Source organism: Salmo salar, chromosome 17 (genome assembly GCF_965601325.2).
Source record: "Salmo salar chromosome 17, fSalSal1, whole genome shotgun sequence".
NCBI classification, from domain to species: Eukaryota; Metazoa; Chordata; class Actinopteri; order Salmoniformes; family Salmonidae; genus Salmo; species Salmo salar.
In genome coordinates this window covers 53,486,736-53,503,649 of record NC_138307.1, presented here as the reverse complement: position 1 = coordinate 53,503,649, position 16,914 = coordinate 53,486,736, and the positions used below count along the sequence as shown (strand labels likewise).

The 16,914-nt window shown below is 44.2% G+C and overlaps 1 protein-coding gene and 1 pseudogene across 2 annotated transcripts; one reads left to right on the top strand and one right to left on the bottom strand.

The window, feature by feature from the left end:
• The first annotated feature begins 1 nt into the window (after position 1).
• On the top strand, positions 2–9,280 carry LOC106609175 (DENN domain-containing protein 11). Its single transcript, XM_014207663.3, has 10 exons — positions 2–269; positions 375–799; positions 1,558–1,657; positions 2,098–2,256; positions 5,421–5,577; positions 5,714–5,852; positions 6,097–6,228; positions 6,458–6,608; positions 6,723–6,791; positions 6,958–9,280. The coding sequence occupies exons 2-10, from the start codon at positions 409–411 to the stop codon at positions 7,151–7,153; spliced, it is 1,494 nt and encodes a 497-aa protein (XP_014063138.3). The 5' UTR covers positions 2–269; positions 375–408; the 3' UTR covers positions 7,154–9,280.
• Positions 9,281–11,243: 1,963 nt separating this feature from the next.
• Positions 11,244–16,914, bottom strand: LOC106609176 (FYVE, RhoGEF and PH domain-containing protein 4-like; annotated as a pseudogene). Its single transcript, XR_014381170.1, has 8 exons — positions 16,552–16,914; positions 15,285–15,423; positions 14,480–14,538; positions 14,130–14,270; positions 13,424–13,613; positions 13,293–13,323; positions 12,741–12,866; positions 11,244–12,552 (listed from the first exon to the last, which is right to left on the bottom strand). The product of XR_014381170.1 is annotated as an FYVE, RhoGEF and PH domain-containing protein 4-like (transcript).

Sequence of the window (16,914 nt, the reverse complement as noted above, 5' to 3'; positions counted from 1 at the left end):
TGATGAGGAACTAGACCTACAATGAGCTGTATTCAAGATGACAACGTTTCAAATCGTTTTTTTCTTGTAGAAAGACCTACAAATAGCACATATAATACTGTGGATTCTTGAACGCACCCCAAAAGAACGAAAGAATAATTTATGTACACTCTTATTATACCTAAGTGGATGTACATCTTTAGATGTCCCTATGCAAAAGGAGCAGGCTATCATACACAAAGTAGGCAGCTTGTGTTTCAACGGAATCAATCAATTTAACATTTGCAATTGTGAGTATGGATTTATTTCAACCACCGCGTAGCTAATGCATTACGAATGGCCTCTCCGCTCCGTGTCTGTACACGATTCTGTTCCCCTGCATCCCTTCGTCACAGAGTCAAGCTGGGGGTCGCTGACAGCTGAGCCGCAATGGTGGAGAAGTCCGACCGGGCACCGCTACTGGACTGGGAGGAGGTTCCTCCCGCGGAGAAACCTGTTCCCACACCAGAACAGGAGAAGGACGTCAAGAGGCCGAGCCCCGCCAACAGTCGGGCGTTGGGATGCACTGCGCCGGGGATAGGGTGGAGCACCAGTCCGGGGGGTCCTGGGTCTTTCACATCAGCAGTCTCTAGCATAGACACATCCCTCTCATCCAGGAACACGGTTCCCACCCCTGCGGAATGGGATGCTCAGTGTCTTGACAAGGATGACCATACCCCGGCCCCAGGACAAGGAGAGGTGCCGCACGATATCATGGTGAAATGGGAGGAAAAGGATCCGATCGTGGCCGTGTTTGTGGTGACATTTGATACAAGATCAGGTGAGTGGAGTCGATGACCTCGGAATCTTTTTTCGTGCTGTGCTGCTGCCTAGAGAATGGTCACAGCTGCATGGTCACACCTATATATACATTTGTTACATCTATAGGCCTATAGCATCCATGCATATAATCATGATTTTATTGTTCATTATAGGCCTACTGGTTATTATTTGCAGAAATTGCATCAGAGAGCTTGGGATGGATTCATTTGAACTAGGCCAGAGAATTGATGACCCCCAACCATGGGATGCAATGGCCATATGTTGTATTCGCCTACTCCTTGAGGATGCTCTTGAACACAAAGACCTCTATATTCTTACTCAGGAACCCCAAAGTCACAGGGGACGTGTGAATTCTCTATGACCACACCCTAAAGGCATCCCCTGTCATTCTCCTCGGAATAGCAGAGAGATAAGCCGTAGTAGACTAGATATACACATCTATTGGTAATGTCTGACCACCGGCTTTACAACCAATGAGTTGTTATGTACGTATTCTTCATGAACGAGTAGGAGAGAGAGGGAATCAGCCTGTGGATTTCACTGCAGATTGAATTACTTTATTCAATGAGGGCATTGACTTAATTTGGTAATGACAGCCTATTCCAAATAGTTTGAGGCCTGGTTGGTTGATCTACATGCGGATTTGCACATTTGTGAAGACTTTCACATTTTAGGACAGTTGTTATGGTAACCATAGCTACAGTATTGCCTAATTTCACTCCCCTTTATGTGTGTGTGCGTGTGTTTACTGTTTAGGTAACATGTTAGAGTGGTGTCTGCCAGGGGACATGAACCTGGAGGGGGTAGAGTTCAAGGCTATGGCCAGCGGCTCCCACAGAGTCTCCAGCGACTTCATGTAAGTACACCCGGCTGCATCTCAATCATATAAACTGGATTCCTTTATTTTTAACCTATCCTGAGTGCATCTCAATAGTATAAAGTGGCATCCTTTCTTTGTATTCTATCCTGGATGAATCTCAGTAGTCTAATATGCTTCCTGTCCTCGTCTCCTTCATTTAAACTCATTTTAAATCACAGGAACAGCCATGACAATAGGGGAACGCTACCAGTGTTTTGTTCCCCTCTGCCGTGTTCTTTCATAGCAAAGCTGATGAAGGAAAGCGTACAAGTGAAGGCGAGGAAGACCTTTTAGATTAAACATTTAAATGCACCCCCTGTGCCTCCTTGGCAGGACAGCAAACCTTTAGATCTGATGGTCAGCAGAAGAAACAGCCAAATGGCAGGGCAGTATGTTCCCTTGGCTTGACTCATGGTTCTTTCTCTGGCCCCCCACAGATACTTCCGTAAGGGCGGATACTTTGGCCTGGCGTGCTTTGCCAACATGGCGGTGGAGAGTGTGGTGGAGAGGGGGGCAAGAATGAAGTCTGTGGGTATCCTGTCAACCTCTTACACCCTGCTGTACCGATACATGAGCTTCCTGGAACACCAAGTCAGGTAGAACCCCGTTTAAGTTATGTTATCTATCGATAATATCAATCCTCTCTGTTTTTTGCTCTCTGTCTTTGTCTCTCTCTTTCTCTTTTTGGTCGCTGTTTTTCACACACGCTCTTTCCCTGTCACTCTCTCTCTTTCTATCACTGGATCTCTCTTTCTTGTACTCTCTCTTTCACCCACCCTCTACCCTCTCTCCCCCTCTCCCAATCTTTCTCTGGATCTCTGTTTCTCTGTTTCTTGTACTCTATATCCCCCATACTCTCTTTCACTCTCTCTCTCACTTTCTTTCACTCTCTGTATCCTTTCTCATGTCAGTCTCTCTTTCTTTCTCCTCAAGTCACAGTTGTCTCCCTGGTATTTATAATTATCTCATGCATTAAACATGGTGTGTGAGAGTCAAGGGGTGTCAGATATCCTGCTTAACAAGATAGGGTGCCACTTTCAGACTCAGCCTATTTTGTACACAAACATACCGTAGAGTAAAAAAATTGCACTTTCTCCATTTCGCTCTTCCTCGCGCTTCCTCTTTGTAGGCACCCATGAGAGTAAATGTGATTCCTGTTGATCTGTTCTATTGCATAGTTATCACATGTTATGGTTAAACATTTGCATTTTTGTAGCTGCTTACAGAATTGTATGAGTTCCCTTAAAGCCTATGTAAATCCCATTGTTGGGATCCTTATTATAATATGTAATAAATAATCTTAAAGCTGCGATATGTAACTTTTGGGGCGACCTGACCGAGGACTGATTTTGGGAAACCCTGGTTTCGATGGTACAATAATTCTCTACACTATACTTGCTCGTTTTGTCACATAAACTGAAATTAGGCAAACTATTAGAATTTTAGCAACCAGGAAATGGTAGAGGGCTTTCTGCATAGTGCATCTTTAATATTATAGAAGAATGTGTAATAAAAATACAAATAAAAAGGAACATTTTCATTTGCAGTGTGTAAACTTAACATGATGAACAGGAATTACATTTACTCGCACTAATAAACCACGCCTCCTGAAAATAAGCTAAGGATTACGTTAAAGAAGACCCAGCTGCTAGGTCAACCCAGCGTGAGAGTAAAAACAACCAACTGATCGTTACATTAACCCATGTTTGGGTAATCCCAATTTGTTGGGCTATACATGTAACCCAACTGGCTGGGTCAAAATAACCCAACGTGTTCTGTCCACTATTTAACCAGATCTTGGTTACCAAATAACCGAAATTGGGTTGTTTTTATCCCATCAATCAATCAATCAATCAAATGTATTTATAAAGCCCTTCTTACATCAGCTGATATCTCAAAGTGCTGTACAGAAACCCAGCCTAAAACCCCAAACAGCAAGCAATGCAGGTGTAGCAGCACGGTGGCTAGGAAAAACTCCCAAGAAAGGCCAGAACCTTGGAAGAAACCTAGAGAGGAACCAGGCTATGCGGGGTGGCCAGTCCTCTTCTGGCTGTGCCGGGTGGAGATTATAACTGAACATGGCCAAGATGTTCAAATGTTCATAGATGACCAGCAGGGTCAAATAATAATAATCACAGTGGATGTCGAGGGTGCAACAGGTCAGCACCTCAGGAGTAAATGTCAGTTGGCTTTTCATAACCGATCATTCAGAGTATCTTTACTGCTCCTGCTGTCTCTAGAGAGTTGAAAACAGCAGGTCTGGGACAGGTAGCACGTCCGGTGAACAGGTCAGGGTTCCATAGCCGCAGGCAGAACAGTTGAAACTGGAGCAGCAGCACGGCCAGGTGGACTAGGGACAGCAAGGTGTCATCATGCCAGGTAGTCCTGAGGCATGGTCCTAGGGCGCAGGTCCTCCGAGAGAGAGAGAGAGAGAGAGAGAGAGAAAGAAAGAAAGAGAGAGAGAACATACTTAAATTCACGCAGGACACCGGTTAAGACAGGAGAAATACTCCAGATATAACAGACTGACCCTAGCCCCCCGACACATAAACTACTGCAGCATAAATACTGGAGGCTGAGACAGGAGGGGTCGGGAGACACTGTGGCCCCATCCGACGATACCCCCGGACAGGGCCAAACAGGCAGGATATAACCCCACCCACTTTGCCAAAGCACAGCCCCCACACCACCAGACGGATATCTTCAACCATCTTCAACCACAGCAAGGGCGGTTTGTTGCTCCAGTGCCTTTCTGTTCACCTTCACACTCCTAGGCCAGACTACACTCAATCATAGGACCTACTGAAGAGATGTCTTCAATAAAGACTTAAAGGTTGAGACCGAGTCTGCGTCTCTCACATGCGTAGGCAGACCATTCCATAAAAATTAAGCTCTATAGGAGAAAGCCCTGCCTCCAGCTGTTTACTTAGAAATTCTAGGGACAGTTAGGAGGCCTGCGTCTTGTGACCGTAGCGTACGTGTAGGTATGTACGGCAGGACCATATCGGAAAGATAGGTAGGAGCAAGCCCATGTAATGCTTTGTAGGTTAGCAGTAAAACCATGAAATCAGCCCTTGCCTTAACAGGAAGCCAAGCCCATCACTTTTTAGTGTGAGTAGCATGCTCATCTGTTGTTTCAAGGACACTACTGTTGCATTGATAGGCCAGGATGGATCCTAACATGAGGTCTACTCTGCATGCATAACTCACCTTTTCAGTTGTCAATGTTATACACACAGATTGCAATTTAGATGTCAATCCTTAGTAGATTTGAAGAGAGAATTCTGAATGCTGAGAACCCTACTCCCAATCCTAATTTATCATTAGGGGGGATGGAAACAACTGGTCCTGTATCAGTGTTTAGGAGCAACTTCTACCTACTCTGTTATTATAGCGTGACAAGGAGAGACCCCATTATGGTAATCTACCCCCAGACTCCTAAACAGACCCATTCCCAGACAGATACACAATGGCTTTACATTAGATAGCTATACATTTGCCCAAATCTTAGATTACCACTGGTTCGGTTAATCTTGGGTTAAATGGACCATATTTTGGGATTACCCCTTCAGAGGTGATATTAGAACCCCCTGATGTGAATCTCTATCCCAGTCTCATTCTTTCTTTCTGCCTGTCTTTTCCTGTCCATCTCAGGCCCTGCTCGAATATAATTACCTGCATGCATTCTGCTTACATTGCCTGTATGACTTTCAATTTGTGTGTGTGTGTGTGTGTGTATGTGTGTGTGTGTCTGATCCAGGCTCCAGTTGAAAACTCCTGGCCAGTACTCTCCCCTGGAGGCGTTCTTTGAGGATAAGAGATCAGTGCTGCCCCTCGATGGGGAGAGTGTGGTTACTGCATGTCCTGGCAGTGCCTGTGGAGCAGCACTCAACCACTGCATGCACCCTGAGATGAAGGTGAGAGGGTGTGGTTTACTATTACGGGAATATGAAATGGTATTTCAGGTGGCGGGATTCTGTGTGTGTGTTATTGTGCTGCTAGTATTGATGGTGGTGGTGATGATGATGACAGTAGCTCTCCTCCTCCCTCCAGATCACCCACCCAGCTGGCTGCATGTCTCAGTTCATCCAGTTCTTTGGGGAGCAGATCATGGTCCTGTGGAAGTTAGCTCTGCTGAGGAGACGTATCCTCATCTTCTCTCCTCCACCTGTAGGGGTGGTCTGTTATAGAGGTGAGGGGGAGCACTAACACGCGCAAACACACACACACACACACACACACACACACACACACACACACACACGGATGCCAGCACAGACACAGACACAGACGTACACAGTAACTTCTCAGTTGCGTTTGTTTTCTTCATGCTCAAAAGAACACAATGCTACTCACCTATTTACTCTTAAACATACACTTTTATACACATTTTATATACATTTTCACAAACGTTCTCTATTTCCTGTCCTCCCTAGTGTACTGCTGCTGTTGCCTGGCCAACGTGTCCGTCCCGGGGGTGGGCGTGGCTGTGCCAGAGTTCCGCCCCTTCTTCTATGTCAACGTGGCAGACATCGATACCCTGGATACGGAACTGTCCTACGTAGCGTGTGAGTGTTTGGAGTCAGGAAATAGGGCATTTTAATAGTCTTAAACTTCCCCTTTAATTCATCTGCACTGATCTGAAGATGGGTGAAAGCAATATGGTGGATGCATTGTAGGGTATTGTTATCACTTCTACAACCAGTCTATTTCTTTCACATCTATGAGAGACAGAGCGGAATACACTTGAGACTTTTTACCCTCATTACAATAAACCTGAGGGGCTTGTGTGTGTAGGCACCACAGAGAAGATCTTTGAGGAGAAGCGGGACCTGTATGATGTCTATGTGGATAACCAGAATGTGAGGACGACCAGAGAGAGTCTGAAGCCTTTACTGCGGCTCAACGCTGCAGACCGAGAGAAGTACCGCAAACTCACTGAACAGAGGTACAGTACAGTCTGCAAAACAACCTGAGGAGCAGAATGTTGTTCATGTTATCTTCTTGTAGTCGATACAGAGGATATAAGTGATTGGTAATAATGACAACATTGTGTTTCCAGGCAGATGCTGTTATATTCTCAGGAGGAGAATGGAGACTGTGTGTCCAGTGAAGAGGACCACTTCATTCTGTGAGTGTATTACACCAGGACCCAGTCTACAACTGCCGTTATATTTACATTTTACATTTAAGCAGTTTATATATATATAAACTAAATACAAATGTCCATGAAAACATTGTTAAAAAAAGAAAAAAGTATTTCTCATTTTTGAAGTTCCTTTTCCTTACCGTTGTAGGTTTTTTCTGGAGCAGAATAACCGTATCTTCCAGACGCTGAGTGAGGTGGCAGGGAGCCCTGAGCCCATCCTAACCCAGGAGAGTGTGAGGGCCATGGGGCTCGACCCTCACGGAGACAGGCTCTTCCTGCTCCACCTGCTGGAGACATACGGCTATGACAGCCTCCTGGTCACCGATCACCCTTGCTGCAGCTGAGGCCTGGGTGGCACACTGACTGACATACAGGGTCCTACACACTCAGACACACAGACTCAATGCAGACAGTCTGGAGTCTGGACTATGAGAGGTCAGAATACTTTGTCAAGGCTGAGACCAGAGCCTGTATTCATAAAGCGTCTCAGTTGGAGTGCTGATCTCAGATCCGTTTAGCCTTTTAGAGCTCATTGAATAAGACTTACATGGACAGGGGGGACCTGATCCTAGATCAGCATTCCTACTCAGATGCTTTATGAATACGGGAGACTCTCAGGCCAAAAAAGCAAATGAATGGAGAGAGCCACTGAACAAGAAAAGACTAATGGAGTTTGGTTCTTGGTACTGTCCTATGACATTCATGGATGCTCAGTCTGGATTGTTAACCATCGCCTTCCTGCCTGTCAATAAAATGTACAGTACAGAGGAATGTCATTCATGTCTATCCCCAACCCTCTTTTTCTGGAGGAGTGGAGCCAACCAGAAACATCCTGGAACTCTGGAGATTCTGTGCCTATGAGCAGAACTTACCAAGGAAGTCATGCTTAGCTTTCCTTATGTTTTCAAATGGGGAGTCAAATCTAAAGTCTGTGGTAATGTCATCGAACTGAGGGAGGATTTGTCACTTCTCTTAATAGGACATCTATGTTTTTGAGAGAAGAAATCACCAAATGTTATCTGTAAATAGAAAGGGATCTGTAGAATGTGTTTTATTATAAAATGATCCCATTAAGTCACTGCTAAGCCCAGAACCTCTGTGGTCAGCATTGTATAGAAATGGCCATCAACACCATCCATAATGTTACTACAGACATGATACTGAGGGCCCGATTCAATCCGTAGCGCTGAAGATCCACGCTACAGTGCGATATACATTTAAAGGCAATGACTACGCGTTCACGGAGACCGCATTCACAGTAAACGCTGCATATGTCAGCTCATTGAGAAATCCCCTTTACATTTCTGTCGCGCAACATCCGTGATACGGACTGAATCCAGCCCTAAGTACACAATACTAGTTCACATGTGGATTTGGTTTCTGGTGAAAGAAGGGTCTGGACTCACCAGCACACTTTCTTATGACGTCCAAATAGAAATGTAACAACTTTATATATGACTTTAAAAATGTACCTTTACATCACACGCCGTTTGACCAAGAGGTTTTGGGCTCAAATCTAAATGTATGCTTTTGTGTGTTTCTGCAGTTCTCTATGTCAAATACACAAAGAGTGAAAAATGTGAATGAGCTGGTGGCTCAATGGTTAAATCCCATCCTTCAGACCAAGAGGTTGTAAGTTCGAACCTAATTTCCTATACTATTGCGTACGTTAAAGAGTATGGTATAAAATGTGATGGAGTTGGTGGTGCAATAGTTAAATTACTGCCTTGAGACCAAGAGGTTCTAGCTTCAAACCTCATCTACTTAGCTTTTGTGTACATTTCCGCAACTTTAATTGTCAAACATACAAAGAGAAGTGTAAACAATGTGATGGTGGTGTAGTGGTTCTATCTCTACCTCAATTCTTAGAGGTTGTGGGTTCAAAACAAAAAAATTCTGCTTTTGTGTGTGTTTCCGCAACTCTCGATGTCAAACATACGAAGGGAATGGTAAAAACTACTGTCTCCTTTACAGTTGAGGTTTAAATTGTTTTTGGTTTGAGCCTCCGCAATTGTGACTGTCAGAAATACAAAGAAAAGTAGATCTACAGTAATGGACCAGTGGAGGCTGGTGAGGGGAGGACAGCTCATAATAATGGATGGAATGGAGTTAACGGAATGGTATGAAACACATGGAAACCAGGTGGTTGATACCATTCCGTTGATTCCACTCCAGCCATTACCACAAGCCCATCCTCCCCAATTAAGGTTTCACCAACCTCCTGTGATGGAGACACTTTACGTCAATGATGGTAAACTGTGAATGACAGGGTGGCAGGTAGCCTAGCATTTATGAGCGTTGGACCAGTAACCGAATGGTCGCTGGTTTAAAGCCCAATACCGACTAGGTGAAAAATCTGTCAATGTGCCCTTGAGCAAGGCACTTAACCCTAATTGCTCCTGTAAGTCGCTCTGGATAAGAGCGCCTGCTAAATTACAAAAAAAAATTCAATAAAAATGTAAACAAAAGAATTGTCTGGCTTTTTCTTTTTATCATGATCTTCATTGATTCATCAGAACTGTTCATATCAGAAATCATGACATAATTTACGGTGCTCCCTTCACATAGGGAAGAGCAGGAAGCCTCTGAAGGTGTAGTTATTAGAATTATCAAAGAGCCTCCTGCCTGAGGGGAGACGCATGTAGATCGCATCCCCCTCCTCCAGCTCTAGAGTCAATGCATTAGACCTGTACTGAAGATCTCCATGGGTACCATATTGGTTCTTTAACAGAACTCTCTTGTCATTGTGGTAAAGATATACACACATGAATGCGATGTGAGGTAATCCACGGCAGTGAATCTGATGTAGTAGACTTCTCACTGCTGCTGTGAAGATACCTGCATCAGGTGAGGGAAGGATCAGCCCTGTTAATACATGGTTGTAACATGCAGCCTTTGCCCTGATGTTGTCCACATTCTGATTGTGCCCACATGTTAAATGACGCATTGTGATGTGATCAGATCTTAAAAGTGTAAAAAGACAAGATCAGGACGCATGTTAACAGCAGGTATAAACAGGGCTAGAGAAACTGTTGGTAATGCTGGACTAGCTGGATTCAGTGTGTGTTGATTTGTGTGGTTAGTAGGCTACATGTAGTTGGGTTGCAGGCCTTGCTGATGTTGAAGACTTTGCTGTAGAAGTGTGGTGTCAGTATTGACACTGATTATTGAAAGATAAATAAAGCCCATGAAAGACAACATTATTCTGCTGAAACATTCACCAACAGCCCCCATCCACCTCGGGTTACAAACAAGTGCAGGTACAGCACTTCTGACTGGAAAACAACGTTTTCCATGGCCGAGCAGCCGCACACAGGCCTAAGGTCACCAGGCGCAATGCCAAGCGTTGGCTGGAGTGGTGTAAAGCTTGCCGCCATTGGACTGTGGAGCAGTAGAAACGCATTCTCTGGACTGATGAATCACGCTTCACCATCTGGTAGTCCGATGGACGAATCTGGGTTTGGCGGATGCCAGGAGAATGCTATCTGGAGAAAATACATAGTGCCAAATGTAAAGTTTGGTGGAGGAGGAATAATGGTTCAGGCTAGGCCCCTTAGTTCCTGTGAAGGGAAATCTTAACACTACAGCATATAATGACATTCTAGACGATTCTGTGCTTCCAACTTTCTAGCAACAGTTTGGGGAAGGCCCTTTCCTGTTTTCAGCATGAGAATGCCCCTGTGCACAAAGCGAGGTATATACAGGAAAGGTTTGTCGAGATTGGTGTGGAAGAACTTGACTGGCCTGTAGAAGCCCTGACCTCAACCCCATTGAACACCTCAGTGGCCACAGCAGAGAAAGGTTGCAGCCTATAATTATAAGTCGGCGGGGCACTGGTCTATGGCCCCTTACATCATTGGGCGAAAGCGGGGAGAGAGGAGCGCCCTTCTCAAATGGAACAGTAATCTGCGCCGCTCTGTCATTTTGTCAACAAGGCAGCATGGTGCATCTTCCAGAAAAATCTATTTTCCATAAACTAAAATGTTAGAATTTTCAAAAAATGTCTCATTGGGAAGACAGATGAAAGCCTTTTTATCAAAAGCAATCCCTTTTGCATGGGAAAACACAGAATCCTAGTAACTACATTCACATGTTTAATGATGTCAGTTTTGTTTTGAGCAGACTTCGCAGTGGACTTTGAAACGGGCACCTGGTTCAAACCCAGGAGGCAGCTCAGTTCCAAATCGAAGGCAATCAACTTCCAGCTGATGCAAAACATGCCTACACAGGTGGGATTAATCGAGAGAGCAATGCCGTGGTCCACATATCTGCATGTAGTACGCAATTTTCGGGGACCATTGTTGGGTTGTGAGTGCTACTTTCAGAACTACTGGAGAAAAAAGTATACAAAAGTATAGGAGAATCTCTTTAATAACACATACTGCTACCATAAGAAACTTTTATTTTCTAGTTCAAATGAACACCTTGCTTCACTTTTAAACAAGTTTAACTTTATTTTTTCAAAAGTTAAATCATTTCAAATACAAACTAAGGTTAATTTATTTTCTTATTCAGATAGGAATAGGCAGAACACATTGCTTCTCTCGAGTTTTTACACAAAATACATCTCATTGCCAACCGATTACGGTATACAGAGAGCGCCAAAAGTATTAGGACAACAACATTTTTGTTTATTTTGGCTCTGTACTCCAGCACTTTGGATTTCAAATGATACAATGACTATGGGGTTAAAGTGTAGACTGTCAACTTTAATGAGGGTATTTTCATCCAACATTTAGAAATTACAGCACCTTTCTACATAGTCCTCCCCATGTTAGGGGACCAAAAGGTATTGGGACAAATTCACTTATGTGTATTAAAGTAGTAAAAAGTTCCGGAATCATGGTAGCATCCACATTAATGTAGAAGTGTTTAGAAACATATTCTATTCTTATTCTACAACACAAGTGACTCCAAAATTACACAATATATTATTTACCATTAATTTCTATTGGGCACAAAATAATCTGAAACACAACCAAAACAAACAGCAAATGCATCCAACAAGGTTGTAGAGTCACAAGCTTGATGTAATCATTGCATGCTAGGAATATGGGAGCAAATACTTTGTACTACTTTAATATCCATATAAGTGAATTTGTCCCAATACTTTAGGTCCCCTAACATGGGGGGACTATGTACAAAACGTGCTGTAATTTCTAAACAGGTCACCCGATATGGATGAAAATCCCCTTAAAATAAAACAGATAGTCTGCACTTTAACCTCAGTCATTGTAGCATTTCAAATATGTCACTGTCCCAATACTTTTGGAGCTCACTGCATCTCATTAAGGCCTTAACACAAGTGCAGTGGGGGATAGTGTGTGTTTGAACACTGAGGCTGTTTGAGCGAGCCTCCTCGCCGTCATTGACAGCCATCCTGTTTCTATTGGCGACACTCCCGTAACCATTATCGGTGACACTTTCGTTGCCATTGATGACCGTGCCCTTGCCATTGCCAACCATGGCATTGTCATTAACCACCATCCCATTTTCATTGACAACACCAGTCACCTGTCCCTTAGAAGGGGACCCTAGACAAGGCCTTCACATCCTGGGGAAATAGTAGGGATGGAAATGGGGAGGTGGGGTGTGGAACCTCTAGAATGCCCCCCCTCCTTGCCCTCTCCTCTCTGTTGGCCCGGAGGGTCAGGGCGGAGTGGCAGTCTAGACACACCTTGTTCACCTTGTTGCCATCGTACTCCAGAGTTACTTTGTTGTCTGAACACCTCCAACACACCACCTGACAGACAGGTGGACACACAGGAAGTCATGGTCATATCGGTCTGGTTATGTTAGAAAGAATGGAAGTACAACACTGAACGTGAATGTCATTTCAACTAATCGTAACCTCACCCCAGCCTTAGTTAAGTGAATGTGAAGTGTGTGTTGTGTGTGTGTGTCCATGTGTTTACGTGTGCGTTAACTCACACAGCCACAGGCTCTGCAGTGGTGTCCCCATCGGGTGAGGGCGTTGAAGGGTTCGCTACACTTCATACACATGGCCACCTCATTGTCCCTGATCCATCGAGGGGCACGCCGACCCAGCTCCTCCATCTGTTCACGCACACAGGAACGAAGACAAACACTCAAAATCAGTCTCGCCGTGTTGTTTTACCACCCGTACACGCAAGAGGATCTCAAATGAGTTGTTTCTCCTTCCCTTTTGATAAATGATCGGTTCCCCTCCACACCCATTTGCCTGTGATTTATCCCTCTATATTAATACAGGGAGTATACTGTACAGATGGAGAAACACGCACACAAAAGAATGGAAGAAAACATTCTATGGGTCTCTGTTTTGCACAAAAATAAGGAATCCTTACAGATACCTCTACTTCTTTAGAAGTTGACTTAAAAGTCTCATTCTTCTGTCGGAAAACATCAATAGTGTCCTGGAAAGCCTGAAAGTACAAGGCACGTCAGACCACGTGTACTCTCTCTATATACTCATTATGTGCCATTGGTAGTTTAAACTGTTACCTTTATCCAGTCCTCTTCGTCTTGTTCGGAGCTGGAAAGACAAAGCCACATGTTAACATTTATACAAAATCTATACATCCATCCAAGACCTTCAGGTGCGTTATATTAGTGAAACCCACCCCTCTCCTCACCTGGCCAGTAGGTCCAGGGTCCTCTCCAGGGTCATCTCCTTGCCAGACACCTGGAAGGTGTGGGGGTGGTGTTCGTTGGTGGTGGGCTGCACCGTCATGCCCTCCACGTCAATCCGTGTCCACACGGTGAACCGATGCCCCCCCCCCCCAGGCTGAACCGAGGAGTGCAGCACAGCAGCATGTTGTTGAACTGGATGGACAGCAGGGGGAGGGAGAGGCAAGAAAGACATGAGGGTTTTAAGTATGAGCCACAAGAGTCTCCTGAATGACCCGTTAATACAGGAGTGTCAAAATCATTCCACGGAGGGCCGAGTGTCTGCGGGTTTCCGTTTTTTCCTTTCAATTAAGACCTAGACAACCAGATGAGGGAGTTCCTTACTAATTAGTGACCTTAATTCATCAAGTACAAGGGTGGAGCGAAACCCCGCCCTCCGTGGAATGAGTTTGACACGTGTGAGTTATATGGATGGATGTTCAGTGGTTCCTAGTCAGTGAAGTGCAAGATTCTGACAAAACAGAGATGATTTCATTTCACATTATACATAGCAGAAAATCATGTCTGTTCTACACTATACATTTCTATAGCAACATTATGTAATGTTGCATCCTCCTAAACGCCATAAGGTCTCCATTGGGAAAGAGGTGGTCTGACCTCAATGGGACTTCCTGGTAAAATAAAGGTTAAAATATTGTGAGCTGGTCTAACCAGGAAGAGGTGTCTCTCCATGGCAGAGTTCCTGGCAGCCAGCATCAGGATGCATCCCTCCCTGATGAACTCATTGGAGTGATTCATCATGTCCTCCTCCCCCAACATCTCGTAGATCTCCAGCAACTTCTTCAGGTTCTCCTAGAGGACAACACGGCAGAACAGAGGATGTTAGACAACAAAGCAGATCAAACTTCTGTCCCAAACGATAACAAAATAACAAAGTACAGAGGGTAACAGTGGTTAACAGTAGTAACCTCTATGCCTAAAGAGAAATGGTCTCTAGATATACTGTACTGACAATTGTTATCTGCAGTAAGTAGAGGATATCATATTAGTTCTGCACGTACTGCTTGGCGGATGGTGCTGTTGGAGTGTGTTGCTGCCATGGAGATGACCTGCAGAGACTCTGAAGGCAGACAAAGAGATCAACACATTATTTATTTATTTTTTAGAATAGCAAAACCACAAAACCTAATCTAGTATGGTTTCTGTGACAGTTACTACAAGTCTGAGTAAAAGTGATGACACTGCTTGAGTCTTACTTAGCTAGTGATGAGGACTACCTGATCTATGCTACAGTAAAAGTGATGACACTGCTTGAGTCTTAGCTAGTGAGGAGGACTACCTGATCTATGCTACAGTAAAAGTGATGGCACCGCTTGAGTCTTAGCTAGTGATGAGGACTACCTGATCTATGCTACAGTAAAAGTGATGACACCGCTTGAGTCTTAGCTAGTGATGAGGACTACCTGATCTATGCTACATTAAAGTGATGGCACCGCTTGAGTCTTAGCTAGTGATGAGGACTACCTGATCTATGCTACAGTAAAAGTGATGACAGTGCTTGAGTCTTAGCTAGTGATGAGGACTACCTGATCTATGCTACAGTAAAAGTGATGGCACCGCTTGAGTCTTAGCTAGTGATGAGGACTACCTGATCTATGCTACAGTAAAAGTGATGACACCGCTTGAGTCTTAGCTAGTGAGGAGGACTACCTGATCTATGCTACAGTAAAAGTGATGACACCGCTTGAGTCTTAGCTAGTGAGGAGGACTACCTGATCTATGCTACAGTAAAAGTGAGGCCAGGGTTTGTGGATCTACTGTATGTTGGACTATGTCTGTGCTACAGTGAGGCAGGTGTCAACTCACTCTCTGCATGGCTGTGGTCCGGGTCGTCATTAGGCAGTCTCTTGAGTTAGTCTCTCAGCAGCATCTCATAACGAGGTAGTCTCTGGACCGGCTCCAACATGTGGTGTTGCGGGGTCGAACTACCACACACCTCATGACTCTGGAAGATAACAGAAAATCAACAACAGGGCAAGATTGACTAAATGTTTTCACCACTGAAAAGTTAGCTCCTATTGATTTTCATTAGGTGAATGGTGAAATGAAGATTAAGAGAATGAAAAAGATATTCATCACTACTCTGGACGGTTCTGACTTGTGGACAACTATGTGGACAACTATAAATACCTAGGTGTCTGATTAGACTGTAAACGCTGCTTCCAGACTCCCATTAAGCATCTCCAATACAAAATTAAATCTAGAATCGGGTTCCTATTTCGCAACAAAGCCTCTTTCACTCATGCTGCCAAACATACCCTCGTAAAACTGACTCTCCTACCGATCCTCGACTTCGGCGATGTCATTTACAAAATAGCCTTCAACACTCAACACAAATTGGATGCAGTCTATCACAGTACCATCCGTTTTGTCACCAAACCCCATATACTACCCACCACTGTGATCTGTATGCTCTCGTTGGCTGGTTCTCGCTACATATTCGTCGCCAAACCCACTGGCTCCAGGTCATCTATAAGTCTTTGCTAGGTAAAGCCCCGCCTTATCTCAGCTCACTGGTCACCATAGCAACACCCACCCGTAGCACGTGCTCCAGCAGGTATATTTCACTGGTCATCCCCAAAGCCAACACCTACTTTGGCCGCCTTTCCTTCCAGTTCTCTGCTGCCAATGACTTTGGAATGAATTGCAAAAATCACTGAAGCTGGAGACTTATATCTCCCTCACTAACTTTAAGCATCAGCTGTCAGAGCAGCTTACCAATCATTGCACCTGTACACAGCCCATCTGTAAATAGCCCACCCGACTAACTTGTAATTACTTCACCACTATGGCATATTTATTGCCTTACCTTCCTAATCTTACTACACTTGCACACACTGTATATAGATTTTTCTATTGTGTTATTGACTGTACGTTTGTTTATCCCATGTGTAACTCTGTGTTGTTTGTGTCGCACTGCTTTGCTTTATCTTGGCCAGGTCGCAGTTGTAAATGAGAACTTGTTCTCATTTACCTGGTTAAATAAAGGTGAAATATAAAAATAAATAAAATGTAAAAATTCAGGTAAAGTGTTAACAGAGATTTAGTCTGTGTCCCTGCCCAGCCACCATACCTGTATATCCTGTATGACGTTCCTGAATGGTGCGGACCTCTCCGTCCAGACTCTAAGCAGCTCCATGGCGTGGTCGAAGCTCATCACATACTCAGCATACATCCTGAGGAAGGGAGCATGCTGCTGCATGACATCACCCAGACGAGGGCTCACAGACATGTGGGGTCAAGGGTCGGAGATCAAAGTTTAAATAATAATTTTTTTATCAGTTTAGATATGCTAGCGATTTAATGTAGGGATGTTAAAACCACTGTGGTCTTTGTGAGGCTGGATGAATTACATAAAATATAACCACATTTTTCATTGAATAAAAAGGTTCCAATCCAATCATGTCCTTCAGTCCCATTATAGATAAGTACTTCA